At 41.9% G+C, this 15,423-nt stretch overlaps 2 protein-coding genes across 2 annotated transcripts; both read left to right on the top strand.

The window, feature by feature from the left end:
- Positions 1-6,411: 6,411 nt before the first annotated feature.
- LOC124670920 (putative E3 ubiquitin-protein ligase SINA-like 6) lies at positions 6,412-7,484 on the top strand. The gene is made up of 2 exons (XM_047207379.1): positions 6,412-6,660; positions 6,747-7,484. The coding sequence occupies exons 1-2, from the start codon at positions 6,412-6,414 to the stop codon at positions 7,482-7,484; spliced, it is 987 nt and encodes a 328-aa protein (XP_047063335.1).
- A 4,303-nt stretch (positions 7,485-11,787) lies between these two features.
- On the top strand, positions 11,788-13,047 carry LOC124670919 (heavy metal-associated isoprenylated plant protein 39-like). The gene is made up of 3 exons (XM_047207378.1): positions 11,788-11,859; positions 12,552-12,627; positions 12,755-13,047. The coding sequence occupies exons 1-3, from the start codon at positions 11,788-11,790 to the stop codon at positions 13,045-13,047; spliced, it is 441 nt and encodes a 146-aa protein (XP_047063334.1).
- The last annotated feature ends 2,376 nt before the right edge of the window (positions 13,048-15,423 follow it).

The raw sequence follows: 15,423 nt of genomic DNA, 5'->3' as shown, positions 1-15,423 counted from the left end.
GGCGCGGGGACCCCGGCAGCACCACGGCGGGGCACGCGGCCACGCCAAGGCGTCGAGCTCGTCGGCAACGACGAGAGCGCGGCGGTCGCCGCGGCCATGTCACCGGTGCGTTGAGGAAGAACGGCGGCGGTGGGGAAGAGCAGATCGACGCGGATCAATCGAAGCGCCGTCGAACGGCGGTTCGATTGGTACCCATCTCACCGCCGGCGGTGGCCGGAGTAGGCCGGATTAATTCGGCGACGGCAGCGGCGACCACGGGTCGCCAGAGCACGGGAGATGATTAGGGTTTGGAGAAGCGGCGCGAGGAGCGGGTGTGAGCGACCGACCACTCGGGTCGGTTGGACCCGAGCTGGTCTAGCCAAACCGCTGGGCTCCACTGACAGGTGGGCCCAGGGGCAAAATAGTCTTTTCCAAATTCCATTAAAAACCAGGAATTTGAAAATTCAATAGAAAAGTGATAAAAGCTCTAAAAACATAATTAAAAATATGAAAATAGATCAGCATAAAATTCTCTATCCAAATAAAATATCAAAGAGAATTTTTGAAGACAATGAAGAATAAGTCTTATTTTGATGAATTAAAATAATGATTTAAATCACACATATTATTTTCAATAATGAAAATAGCCCAATCATGCATTTGGACTTCAAAACCACCTTGACAACATTTCAAGGTTGCATTTTACCCTAAATCAAGTATTCCCAAATCATTCTTAGTATCAACCTCTTACATTAATTAATAACGATGTCGGAAGGGGGGAACAAACCCTAAAAATGGAATCATGCATAAATTGCTTCTTTAACCATTGCCCTTATCGGACAATGATGCTATTTTTCAGAACAAGAGGACAAGGGTCAGTCCATACCTTCCAAGCTGCAGAACTTTGCGGTGTTCGAGCAAGTTCATCACTTGCTCATGTCAATTGAGTATTTCTATCAAATTACTTGCAAAGTATTATGGTTATCACTATTGCACAAAAATCAAAACCACTACTTTCATAACTATGAATATGACTATGTGGTGGGCAATGGAACCATGGATTGTGTTGATATGGTGGAGGTTCCATTGCACGGGCTTATATCCATCTAGGATTAAACAACAAATGTCGCCGAGTGATTCTTGTGCCGTAATACCCGTGTTAACCATAAGATCCGGAGTGGGACGGAGTAGTCAAAAGTGTTTCCACCTCTCGTTCATCAACGGATGCGCTTTACCGTAGACACTTGTATCGGTCAGGGCAAGCGGTGGGCTGGGGAAGCCTTAAGTCCCCACGGCATAGTCCGTAGACACTTGTCGCTCGAAGTGCAAGCGGTGGGCTGGGGAGGCCTAAAGTCCCCACGGTATTGCGGTCTATGATGGGTTGCAGCTACCGGCGAAGGAGTTTGGTTCAATCCCAAACCGTTGTCGTGGTCGGGGTCCATCCTTAAGTGGTATAAGAGGACCGACGAGGACCCGGGGTCGGGGTATGCAACAAAGGGTGGGTGTTCGAGGTAGCGGAGGAACATGATTGGCTAGACCTTATACCGGGCCTCACACCTAAGGAAGTGTGGACGGGAAAGCTGCCCGGTTGGCACCAAGGTTAAGATCTCTTATGGGTAAAGCAACACACCTCGCAGAGTGTAAAGAAGCGTGACCTGTCACTCCCTGTTCCGGGATTGAGGAAGCTGCGAACGCGGCCGGAAAGGAGCTCCATGAAGTTCTAGTAAACCGGTGAAGGCTGACGGACATAGCTCTTTGAAATAAAAGCAATCTCTTGAAGAAATGTTTATCAAAACTTGCATTGGTATTAGATTTTCTGGTCTAATATCGTAGCTAGTGCATTAAACACCTCTTATCTATAATGAACTTGTTGAGTACGCTCGTACTCATACCACTCTTAAACCCCATGCTTAGATTGTCCGAACCATGTGGAGGAGGACGACGACAACCATGATGGAGCCGAGATCATCGGCTACGAGGAACCAGACCTCTCAGGAGGAGTGGAAGGCGTAGACTACATCATAGTCTATGGATCCGGAGAGGCTTCCGGAGGAGAACAAGCCTAAGGATATCAGGAGGAGTAGTAGTAGCCGAGCAGCGCGAACTCTTACTATTTAGCTGCTCGATTAAATAAATGTTTGTTTAATGAGACAATGGTATTGTAAGTTAAGATGGGTTCACCTCGAACCCAGGAGTTATCCTCTCAGAACCCAAGAGGAGCTCCGAGACGACTTGTGTATGATGATTGTAATAATATGTGAATGAGTTATGGACCCTGCTATGTTCTGTTGTACTACTCTGAGGGATGTAATATTTGCGGAATGGTACTTCGCGAATGTTATATCAACGACTGGCATACTACAACATGTAGTGGTATGCAGGGTCACCACACCCGGTCTTTCTATCATCATCATGGCTCTAAAGTCAACTCCGCACTGGAATACTTTCCGGTGCCATCTCCTCTGTGTTACTGCTGCTGTGTTACTATTGTCATTGCTCTCATATTAGTGATGTTTTCACATCACCCCCGTTACTAGTGCTTTTCTAGGTGCATCTGAATTGACAACTTTGATGTTAAGGCTTATAAGTATTCTTTACCTTCTCTTGTGTCGAATCAATAAATTTGGGTTTATTTCCCACGAATACTGTTACGATCGCCTATACTTGTGGGTCATCAATACTATTTTCTGGCGCTGTTTCCGGGGAGGAATCAAGACACTCCATCAAGCCCCGTCAACCGCCATCAAAAGTATTTTCTGGCGCCATTGCCGGGAAGGCATAGCTCTACTCATAAGTTCACATGGGGAGAACACTTTACATATCTCTCTGTTTTTATTTTATTTTATTTTTTCTTGTCTTGTTTAGTTTTGCTTAGTTTATTTCTGTTTAGTTGTGTTTTGTTTAGTTTAGTTTTGTCTAGTTTATTTTTGTCTTGTTTTATTTTTCTTATATACCCAAAAATCCATTTAAAATTAAAATACCAAAAATCTAAAATCTATTGTTATGGAAGAACCTGCTAGACCCTCTATGGAACATTTTATAAAGTATAGAGAATCATATAAGGGTAAAGTCATGAGAGGTGCGCTAAAAAGGTTGGATCAAATTGCTAAAATTTTGCTTAAACGCGATGATATAAATTGTTGCTCTGAACATGATATCAAACATCTTAAATACCAATGTGGCTTTAGTAAAAAAGTTTTAATTATGAACTGTCATTGGAATAACTATATTCATCCTGTGTTTGAAGAAGTAGAACAATTTATCTTATTTACGGGAGCTTCTGAAATAGAATCCTTCATGTCTAAAAATTATGAAACATGTGTATCTTGTAAAGACCCGAAAGATTTGGTCTCTTCTATCCTTGATTATTGCATATAAAATTTCAGCAATAATTGTTATATCATTGGTTATAAAGAGAGACTCAGTCATGCGCAAGAATGTATCCACAATTTGCAGAAACCCGTGGAAGAGGAAATTGATAAACGTAAAAGCTCATTAGATGAAAAAGAGTAGGTGACTGATGAACAAAAGGAGGAAGAATAGATTTGCTACCCACGCCTACCTTCTAATTAGAGTAACTCTTTATCCCTTACACTATTTGATTGTCCCCCATGTTTGCCAAAGGAGGAGGAATGTTATGTTCCCATGGATTCTCTTGAAATATTTACTATGAGTAAAACTTGTGAAAATAATTATGCTCTTGTTATCTATGATAATCCATGCTATTTTAATAAATCTTATGATAATTCTTCATTTGTGCCTAATTTCGAAATGCATGGTAGTAAAGAGTTTTGCTTAGAAATGTTTACGATAAAGCTCTAGATGATGGTCCTCTATTGGTTGATAATATTAATTATACTACTATTGAAAATGAGATTTGGTGGGGGGGCCTTGATTTTATCTTGGAGCCCCATACCTCTTGAGAATGATCAATCGTCTTGTTATAAAATTGTTAAAAGTGGGTTTGAAAGTTTTAATCCCACTATTTTTAAGCTTGATAAAAATTATGTATTTATAGATCATGAAAAGCATGCCTTATCTGATAGTTATATTGTTGAGTTTATTCACGAGGCTACTGAAAACTATTACGAGAGAGGAAAATATGGTTGTAGAAGTTTTCATGGTACTAAAACACCTCTCTATATGCTGAAAGTTTTGAAGTTACTCTTGTTTTATTTTCTCATGCTTGTCACTTTGTTCTTTCTGAATTTATTTGTGTACAAGATTTCTATGCATTGGAAGTGGGTTAGACTTACAGGTGTTTTGAATTTTCTCCTTGATGCTCTCTTTTGCTTCAATTCATATTTCTTATGTGAGCATCTTCTCAAATTACTGAACCTAGCTAAATATGTTAAAGAAAAGCGCTTATGGAAGATAACTCATTGTTTTATTTTAGTAATTTTTCTTTTATTTTGAGTTTTTGTAAGTTTTTACCTCTGTAATAACATCTCCTTATCATATTTATTTCGTTTTTGTGCCAAGAATAACCTCTAATAGTAAGAAAGTAAGATTTAGGCAAGTTGTTGTCCTGAAAACAGATTCTGTGCAGTCACTATAAAAATTCGTATAAATAGCCATAGCGGAATTTGGAGCTGCCAATTTTTGTGCTTATACCCCAGGTTATTATCTAAATTTTGTTAGTTGAACACTTTTCGAGCTGAGCAATAGAAGATTTTCTTAAAAAAATCGATCTTTACCTGTTGTTCTGCTTTGACATATTTCTATCACCATTTGCATTTGCCGCTGATCTCTTTCGTATTTTTTGAGTTCTTTTGAGAGAAGGAGTTTTTCAAAGAAATTGCTGTGCATTCATATTCATAGGGATGAGTGTAGGTGTGTGTGTTTGTAAGCTTATGCATCATACTATATATGTTCTCAATTTTTTTTTATCATTGTGCTTGTTTGAGAGGCAGCTGTGTGTCTACAAATCGCATGTTGTATTTCACTAATCTATCAGGGTTTCCAAGTAATACACACGCCCACATATTTGCACTGGTATTGTAAGTTATATTATATATCAGTATTTCATGACGAAATATATGCATGGCTACCATTTTATCGGCAGAAGTAACTATTTACACCACAAGTTTTTAAAGGAGATGAGCTAATGTTCCTCTTTTCACAGTGCCGCAGCTAAGTATTAGTACGTGGCCTACTGGGAGGCGTGCCGGCGCCTTGTCTACCTTACGGTACCCAATGCCAAAAGCAACCTGAGAAACATATCATACTGTAGTAGAATTATCTTGAACTCCTAACAAGTTGAAGAAACAAATATCAGAACAATTGCACAAAGCTTGACACATGGTAACCTGAATCAAAGTGTACTTCACTTACCAAACTCGCAAGCTAACCTGAATGTAAGTGTACTTCACGTCCCAAACTTACACGTCGTTTGACCATGTAAGCATGCAAATTTATTTATATTTACATAATTCACTAACAATCCAATCTTCTAATAGACAGGCGCGGCAACACGTGTCTACATGATCTAGTTTACTAATAGAAACTCTCGAGCTTCTCCATCTCTGCTCCACCTCATCTTGATCAATCTCCAAGGTTTTGGAATGTTTTTATTATTCCATCGTGCTTTCTTCGTTGTGAGTAAAACCCATTTGCACTGCGGCCACGACCCCTTAACCACAAGATTAGGACCTAATACATTGTTAACTACATGTCCCCATACAAAAAGAACACATGTCTTAATTGTTGCATGAGGAGTTTTCAATAATAATGATCATCAGCAGTTGTGACAACATGCATATTTTATCGATCCATCACCTACCTGTCGAGCATTTCCACCATTTGACCTTTTTGTTTGAACTTTGTAGGAAATTATGATTTTTTTAAAATGATAATTTTTTGCAGAAAAATTAAAATGAGTTTAAAATTCGCAATCAAGTGCCAGCTATCATTCGTTGTATTAGAAGGTGTTCTGAACATGTCCTCATACATCTGAACCCATATGGTTACACACTTAAGAGCCAGTGACATATAGAACTGGTAGTGATACCTTCAGGTAGTTGATAACCACGACCTAGGTTGCAAAACTAAAATTCAATGTGTTGATTACCTAGAGAACAATAGGGGGACTTAAATATTCTGATGGTACAAATGCATTTTTGGGGCGACAACATATGTGCTAAGAAACTCAAATCTAAAACGAAAAAGTAATTGATAGGGAAAATAATCATGACGGATGTAACAAAGGAATTATTTAATGACAATTATAATTGCACATGGTCTAGTTTTGGGGAGAAACACGAGGTATATGATCCATGGGGTAAACCGAGGGCGTATTAATACTAAATATATATCCCCTCCTTGAGTCATATATCTAGATCACATCACAAGATATATTGGTGTGCGTGAAATCAGGTTAGAATTAAGCCAAGGAGAGGTATGGTTGGGCAGGACAAGAGGATGTTGCCATTGATGTCGGTAGGCGATGGTAAGCGCAATGCTAAGAAGGGGAGGACACAAGCCCTTGTTCCCGTGATGAAACCAAACATTCAACAACAAGTAACTGAAGATATTGAGGATGGGGAGTTGGCTCATGGCACAAACATGCAAGCCTTGGTGCCGTTGGTAAAGGAGATACCGTCACAGATTGATGTGAGAATCGATGTTACGTTGCTCCACTGTCAGGCATGCCGCCTACCCTTCAAACCACCCGTCTTCGTGGTAAATACAACAAAGATATGTTTTCAATTTGAGTTAGATGTTTTGTTTTATCTAATCTTGAGATTTGCTTGTGTTTGTGGTCGCAGTGCGCATCTGGACATGCTGTGTGTTGCCACTGCCGCAAGAGCCATGACGAGATGTGTGGTGTTGCCAGCATTCACTGTGGTGGGTTGGGTGCCTTCATTTGCGCATCCAAGGTGGCGTGCTCCTACAAGGACTTCGGTTGCAATAGCTATGTCGTCTACCATCAGGCTCATGCGCACATGCGTGCATGCCATTTTGCACCTTGTAAGTGTCCAGAGTCTGGTTGTGGCTTCCTAAGTGCCCCACCAGGGCTCGTCGAGCACTTTGCCACTATTCACTCTCGTCCCATCACCTATGTCCGCTACGGCCGGTCCTGGAACCTCAGCCTCCCAATTTCAAAGAGTTGGCACGTCATCGTTGGGCAGGAGGACCAGAATGTCTTCCTGGTCACTCTGGGTGAACTCGGTACCGCTGCCACACTAGTATCGCTGGTGTGTGTAAGGGCAAACAACACCGCCAGCACGACTACCCGGTTTTGGTGTAAGCTCTCGGTGGTATACCCAGGTGGTGACAAGGACAAGGTGGTCCTCATGTCATCGACAGTGAGCAACAACACAATGCTCGATGGCACCCCAAGACCGGGGCAGGGGATGTTTCTGACGGTGCCGCGGGAGTTGATTTCTGGTGAATTACTCGCTATCAACGTCCGTATTGATCCGGTACACTCGATTGATGCTGCAACCATGACCGAGACGATGCTCCCACCACCACATGATAGGAAAACTAGAAGGTTTCGTTGAACTTCTTTGTTCATTGGGTATATTTGGCTGATTACTAAAATCTACCCTATTACAAGTTTGGTCATGGTTAAAATGTGGTCCCTTATTTTGAGGTTGCCCAATATGTTGGCATGCTCATGCTTAGCAAACTTTCATTTTTCCTGCCACCACTGGTTCAAACAAGGGAAACAAAATATTATTGGAAATATACTCTTTCTAAACATTTGATGGGCTGACCTTTTGCATATTATTATTATGGCCAATTTATCAATACGTGTGAGATACTAGTTTTTTATGACCTCTCACAATGCATCGGTTCTAATTACCATATCTTGCTAAGAAACAAGGGCATAAAACATGACCATCCTGAGCTGTATGTATGTGTTGTATCCATCACTTTCTATACGGAATCAATATGTGGCATGCCTGGTGTGTGTGTTTCCGAATCAGTTTATGACATGATTGTTCCCCGTCACTCCGCAGGATCACGATTATCGGAGTCCATTGCCGCACGGGATTTATTTCACTTTTATTTTGTCTCAGTTCTCCCACTAAGAATCGGCTCTTTGGCTACATACAACAAGCCTCTCGAGTTGTAGCTACCATACTTAGACATTTGGAGGATCGAAAAATTGAAATCTTACATAATCATAAAATACAAATCCAATACCTTGGTGTTGTAGCCCTCGTCCATAAGAGTTCAACGAACCGAAGATCACGGAAATTGGAGTTCATATGACGAAATGGCGGACATTTTACTGCGGAAACCAGCAACTTTAAAGGGTATCTGTACGGGCAGGGCCTGCCCATTTGGCTGCCTGTATTGCGGCATCTAGATCGCAAAAACCTCCAGAAAAAGGTGTTTCTTCACCGTTTCGTCCCCCACTCATCCATATAGGGTTCCCGCAAGTCATAAGAACCATATTGGAGGGTGCCAAGGGCTCTCCTAGGCATATATAAAGAGGTGGAGACCCAAGGGAGAGAAGAAGATCTCCATACACCTCCACGACGAAGACCTGCTTCTCCAACATCTCCATAGCCACCGCCATAGGCACCACCGCGCAGATCTCAACCACCAACACCATCCAAGGAGAAGGGACTAGCATTGTTGTAATTCCAAACTCTATTGTGGACAAGTGCGAATCCACAATAGAGTTTGGAATTACAACATATTAGTCGGTGCCAGTTAAATATAAAATTATACTAAATCAGTGACAATTAATATGAAATAGAGGAAGTAGAGTGCAAGGACAATTGCTTTAGTAAGAAAGGAGGTAAATGTTATAATTACATAATTTTTTTCTGCTCATGCGGTCATGCTACTCTGGCACGTAGTGTAGTTGTTAGTGTCAGTGTGCAGGTCACCACTCATTCTTTTTGGTTTACTGTACTATGGAAATACGGAGGAGTTCAAGTTGAACCGTCACGTACTACTTTTTTTTTTGAGAGTACGCGACCGCGTACCTTAATTTTATAGAAGAGAGCAAACAATTTACAGGAAGTTTATGCCCTTGCACACAAAGGCAGAAACCTACACCACTCCACCCAAAACACTTTTTTTCCGATAAAGGGAATATATTAATATCAAAAAGATACCAATTACACCCAGCCTCTGCAACAACGCACCACCCTAATGGCACTACGGATGCATACAACCAAAAAAAGGAAAAGAAAACTAAGAAACAAAAGTCCCGCTACAGTATCTCGGACCTAACAACAGCAATACATCCACCGCCAAAACAACACCTGAAATACAGACTCTCCAAAAACGACGCCTCCAAGAAGGGAACAGTGCTCTAACACCGTCGTCGCCCGATCAACGATCTTAGGTTTTCACCACTGAAGATAGTCCCCGCTCTCAAAACAATGCCTCCAACAAGGTCATTGCCGGGCACAACCAGTTAAGGTCGGAACTTGGGTTTTCACCCTGAAAGGTAGGACTCTGAACTTCACCTGTGTTGTCGCCCCCACTTTCATACCGCTGCTGTGAAGCCCGGAACACCAAGCAAGTCCCTCAACAGCGCGGAGACTTGAACCTCCCTTAGCTAGTCCTCCCCTCCGGCCTTCATGAACTTCTCTTCTTCCGACTTTCATCATGGATCCATAGTCACTTGATGTCAACACGGAAAAAGAGCTTCGCGCCGCTCCCTCCAGAACCAATCGGTCGGAATAAAAGCATGGGTGCGCACGACCGAATACCACCGATCCAGCAAACTCCAGGCAAAAAGCACTGTTACATTCGCCGGCGGAGCCTTCCGGAACTCAACACTCCGGCTAGAACACCTAGGGCTACTCTCTCGCCCCTGTCACTCTCTCTCCTTCTCCTACACTCGCACTCCTCGACACTACAAAGTCCTCGCTAATATGTTGTGCTAAGAGGGCAGCCGTATGCTGTAGCCTAACATTGTTAAACACATGAGAGGTGGCGTTTTGGCTCATAGGAGCATTTGCTCCTATTATACAAAATAATTAAAAAACAATTTTAAAAATGTCAAAAAATTCTGACATAATTTTTTTGTTGTACATCGTGACATTCTATGTTAGTGCACAAGTTTTCATGGAGAAACAACATTTTATGTGGCGTGTACAAAAAAGATAAAAAAATGTCATGTACGTAATCGTGTTATATATAGCATCAAAATTTGTCTTTTTTACTGGAGCCACAAATTTTTATAGTTTTTTTTGAAAACTTGTGTACGAACATAAAATTTGTAGATGTACATGAAAACTTTTAGTTTAGAATTTTTTGACACTCCGAAATGTAGATTCACACAATGAGAGCAAATGCTCCTATGAGCCAAAGTGAATATCCCAACACATGAACGTTTCTATGTTTCCAAAGCTTCCAGCATGTGAGGGTCACGTACTACTTCTAGTACTTGACCTTTTGGACGTCGAACAGCCAGATGATTTTTTTTTGTTAGGCTGATTACGCATGCACGTACGAGGAGCCGCTATCAGGGGAAAAGATCCTACCATGTAGCAAATGGCACTTAGAGAACAGTTACAACCAAAAGCTGGAATCGTCTTTCGACAGGCCTCTCGAGGTGACGGTCTGGCCATTTGCCGTCTCTGTTATAACAATATAATGGCGATTATGTCCGCACGAGTGCCGCCATCTTCCTCTCTTCTCTGTACTAAGAAAGTTCTAGTGGCAGTCTATTATTAGTTTATAACTACCATCGTGTTCCACATAATCGTCCATAACGCAGAGTTAGGTCATCCTTGTTTTCTCCGGTCTAGATTTTGAATGCACATCATCAATCATTCTTTTTGTTTAAACTTTTACTTTATTGCGAACAAAAGAAAATTTTGCAAGTTCTTAGAGAGGAGAGGGCCAACCAAGAGTGTAGTGATCTGCGGTAGAAAGAAGGATATGGCACATGAGCACGTGTAGTCAATGTGAGTAACAAGTCCAAGTTTGAAGTGCCGGTTTCAGGGATAGAGAGATTGAGGTTTGATTCTGAACTACTCTACGAGTTCAAAACTGACTTTACTCATTTATGTACCGGTTGGCATACTTTTACCTTGGCTAGGTGATTGCGTTTGACAACTAATAATTCGTGTATTTAAAAAGTAAATTCCACTTTTTACCTTCTAAGATCAATTTTATGCCACTTTTTACCCAATTTAACAGAAACTCCTCAAAACTACCCAATCTAGCATACTTTCTTCCATTTTTTACCCTTTTCTATATTAGTGGCTGCAGCCATCTCTGAAAATTCAAAATTAGCAATCATTAGTGGCTGCAGTTCACACACGTAATAATTGCAATGTACACAAAAATCCGATTCACAAATTTATGTCTATTGCAACTAAAAAAATCATGCCGTAGTCAAGTACAACTTCAACACACATCTAATCATCCTAGAAACAAATGATTGAAAGCTTTGCACTCAAACAAAAGTTCAGGCACCCTATATATGGTCCGCATGTTTATGATCTAAACTCTGTTACGACAGGTATATCCATCGATGAAATAGTTCAGAGTTATTTTTGCTTTCTGAAGTTTGCATTAGCGTGGCCAATTCAGATCTAGTCTCAATCTAAGAACTTAAAAAAATGGAACCTAATGGCAATACAGTCTGTAATAATAATTCACGAAAGTTTCAATCTTGTAAACATTGATCACTCGTCATTAGATTTAATCTAAACCCACTCCCGTTAGGGCAGCATAACCGGAGCAAAGAGCCCTATACATTGGAAGAGTATATGAGACCTACCGGTGAACCACCTATTTCTCCGGTGATCGCCCCCGTTCACCGGCCACGCGGTGAACTAGCAGCCCGGTCGCCTGCCTCTGTTCGGTTTTCTCTCTCATGCGATGCTAGAGGGCGAGCGGATTGGTACTGTGATGTGGGTTGGTTTGGCTAAACCAGCGGGGCACGCGGATCAGGTATGGCTCGGCCCAAGTAAGGTGTGACGCCCTGACTAAATCGGCTCGGCTAGGCTCAAGAAGTTGACTAGGACATGCCACACCATACTTTGAGTGGGACCCACCAGCGAGGATGGGGCAAAATATAGAAAAAGGTAAAAAATAGAAGAAAGTATGCTAAATGGGGTAGTTTTCAGGAATTTCCATTCAATTGGATAAAAAGTTGTACAAAATTGATCTTAGGGGGTAAAAAGTGGAATTCACTCTAAATATGTTCCTAACCTGAGGCTTTAACCCTGTTTACCCATTGCTTAGGTGGCCAATGTGCATTCATCCACATCCACCCACCCGTTCCATTCTGCGCCACCTTTGCCGCTACCACCTCTCTTTGAAAAACATATAATTCGTAGACTTTTGCCCCGAGGTTGTTGAACCCTTTGGCTGCCCCTATAAAATCAAACCCGCCTTCACTCCCTATGGACTCACATATCATAGTATGAGGAGAAACATTATTCCTCCTCAACCATTCATGTCTATCATCGCCTAGCATTTCATTCCACCATTCAAAATCCGCCGATCAAGGTTTGTGGGTCAAATCGATTGATGCCATGCAGCAGGTGATTACTTACAGTCAATCAAACTGGGGTTTTAGTTTCTGATTTCAATTGCGGTTCATGGTTTGCTGATGCTGTTGTTTTCTGTGAGGGCTCCAGAAGTCTGTGCTGAAGCTGGACCTGCACGACGGCTGGCAGAAGCAGAAGGCCATGGAGGCCATCACCAGTCTGCATGGTATACTAGCTAGCCTTCTCTTCTTTGTCCTTTGCTCTGCTTCGTCCCAATCACCGTGGGAGCTGACCACGACGCACCAGTCTGCAGTCTAGTGTGCACCCACTGATCTATAACTTAATTGCCTCAGGTATCGATAAGATTGATGCTAACATGGAGAAGCAGGAGATGACGGTTGTCGGCACGGTCGATCCCGTCCACGTCGTGGAGAGACTGCGCAAGAAGCGCTTCACCACGCACGTCGTCTCCGTCGGCCCAGCCAAGGAGGAGAGCAAGGACGGCGGCGCTGAGAAGGGTGGAGACAATAGCGACGCGAACAAGGACCTGATGTACACGCCGTGGTACGCGACGCCGCACCACCCGCAGGCGTACTGCGTCATCTGTGGATCGACGAGTCGATGCCCCTGTCCATACTGTAGATAGGTTGGCTGGCCTGCCTGCCGCTAGATCGACGGCGTGCCTTACATGGCCATGCAACGTAAGGATTGCACCGGCCGGCAGCCGTGCATCTTATATGGAATTACGGTGAAACTAAATAAAAGCATCTGGATTGTAATACGTGAATGTTGACTCAGAGTTATCTCCCGTTCTCTCTTCGTCCTTTCAAGAGAGTTATCCCCAATTGGGACAACAAAGTACCGTGATAAAGATTCAAGCATTCACCAACAGAAAGCCTGAAGTCTGAATCTAGCTGATGCTCCACCTGAGAGTTGCTTTCAGGCAGCAGTGATCTCGATGAAAACGTGAAAAAGGATGTCCGAAGTTTCGGACTGTTTTAAATAGTCCCGTATGCTTTCTTCGGCCTGAGTAAAACCTACTGGTGCTTCGGTCACGGGTCCTAACACCCGATTACGACCTCAGAAAATACACATTATTAACTGCAGGCCTAAAAAGGCTGCTTCAATTGATCATCTTTTGTGTTCTACAGATGGCTGTGAATATGCATGTAGTACTATATTTTGTCCGTCCATTATCTGAATGATAAGTAAGTTTCACATTTTTTACTTTGACTTTTGTGAAGACTTTGACCATATTTAAAAATACGGCCATGTTTTTAACCTCTCGATGATTAAGCAACCTGACGTTGTTTATTTACCTCAATTTATTTTTCCATACTGGCAAGCAAACCCACATGTTACAATAGCATGACAGCTCACTAGATAACACCCAACATGCATGGTGCGCAGAGGAGAGTGCAATATAATGTGGCTAACGATACTTGTTCAACAATAAGTCGCACAAGTTTTTACAGATTTTAACAGAAACATGATGAAATATTAGAAGTTTAGGGAAAGAACAAAACATAGGGGCTTTAGATATAAAGCCGGGCCTGAGGCCTTATGTTTAAAAAAGAACAAAAAATAGAAAAATAAGTCACAGACTAACACAAAGTGCAAAATATAATCTTTTAAAGTAGAGTAAAAATGGTCACAATATCACATATAGGGGTAATAAATACATAATGTATACTAGGAATACTATATGTTTTTTAAACAAGGCAAAAGCTTCGAAAAACATAGTTCCTCCGCCATAAAAAGGATGCAGCACATACTACCGGAGAGTAGTGTAGCATTCCACCTTGCCATCGCAAAATGCTCTGCATACTACCGGATAGTCTTTTTTTTCTCTGAGTATATGCCTGTTTGCCGACAAATTAATCTCATTGAGGTTTGTATCATTGGACTAAAATTGCCATTATTCTATTGAATGAATTCTTGCCATCTTCTGCATCATCGGATCTTCCGACTCGTAGAAATCTCCACCTGTCTCGTTTTATTTCTTCTTTGAGAAGTCTTTCTATATATTGCATTGTTTTCTTGGCGCATGGCATGTTTGGAAATGGACTACTGTCCTTCACACATGCATGCCGGGAGTAGCTATCAGTGTGTGTACACGACCTTTGTCCTCGTAGGGACAGATAGATACTGATGCATGCATCGGAGTCGACCCTAATTCTCCCGTCAACTTATTATTATACAAACAACCCACCTAGATTTCTCGAAGCAAAGAACGGACGAGCTCATTGCGCTGAAGCTTTCTGGCGGAGCAATTCTCGGTACCGAGTGTGGTATGCGCACGACGGCCATGGCAAAAGGGCGCGTCATACGGTCATAGTCTCATAGATAGGCTTGTCATCCTTTGGGCGCAAGGTATCCCTGCGTCCGGCCAGGAAGAGTCAGTATCAGAGTGTTACGACAGCACGTACGTACGCACTTCACTTGGCCAGGTTGGGTTCGGAGGAATTCGGGATAGCTTCTCTCCCGCGTGTTGACACGTCCATCGATCTGCAGGTGCATGTATGGGTGCGCAGGCCTTTCCACATGGCAAAAAGGCAATTGAGAGTGGTGTTTTGGCGCATGGGAGCATATGCTCCTTTTGTTTTGAAATACATCTTAAATATATTTTGAAATGTAAAAAAAATAAACTAAAAATTCACAAGTACATCTTCACATGTTGTACTAAAAAAAGTCGTTCCATGAAAATCAACTTGTCGTGTGGCGTGTGTAAAATAAAAAAAGATAAAATTCGATGCTAAAAATAAGGCTTCTGACGAGACACAATTTTCTTTTTTACATATATCACAAAAAATATCAGTTTCTCGCAAAACTTAACGAACCCACATATATTATGAAGATGTACATGTACATTTTTTGTCAAAAATTTTCTACACTTAAAAATATATTTTTGTTGTAGAGGTAGTATATGCATCCGAGAGCTGAATTGAATTTCCGGTTTCAATTACTTTCCAAGGCTCTGGAGTGGAGACAGACAGAGACAGAGAAGTTAAACGTAGGAAGA

This window comes from Lolium rigidum, chromosome 7 (assembly GCF_022539505.1).
Source record: "Lolium rigidum isolate FL_2022 chromosome 7, APGP_CSIRO_Lrig_0.1, whole genome shotgun sequence".
NCBI classification, from domain to species: Eukaryota; Viridiplantae; Streptophyta; class Magnoliopsida; order Poales; family Poaceae; genus Lolium; species Lolium rigidum.
Note: the sequence above shows the minus strand (reverse complement) of the source record. Positions and strands in the feature narration are given on the sequence as shown.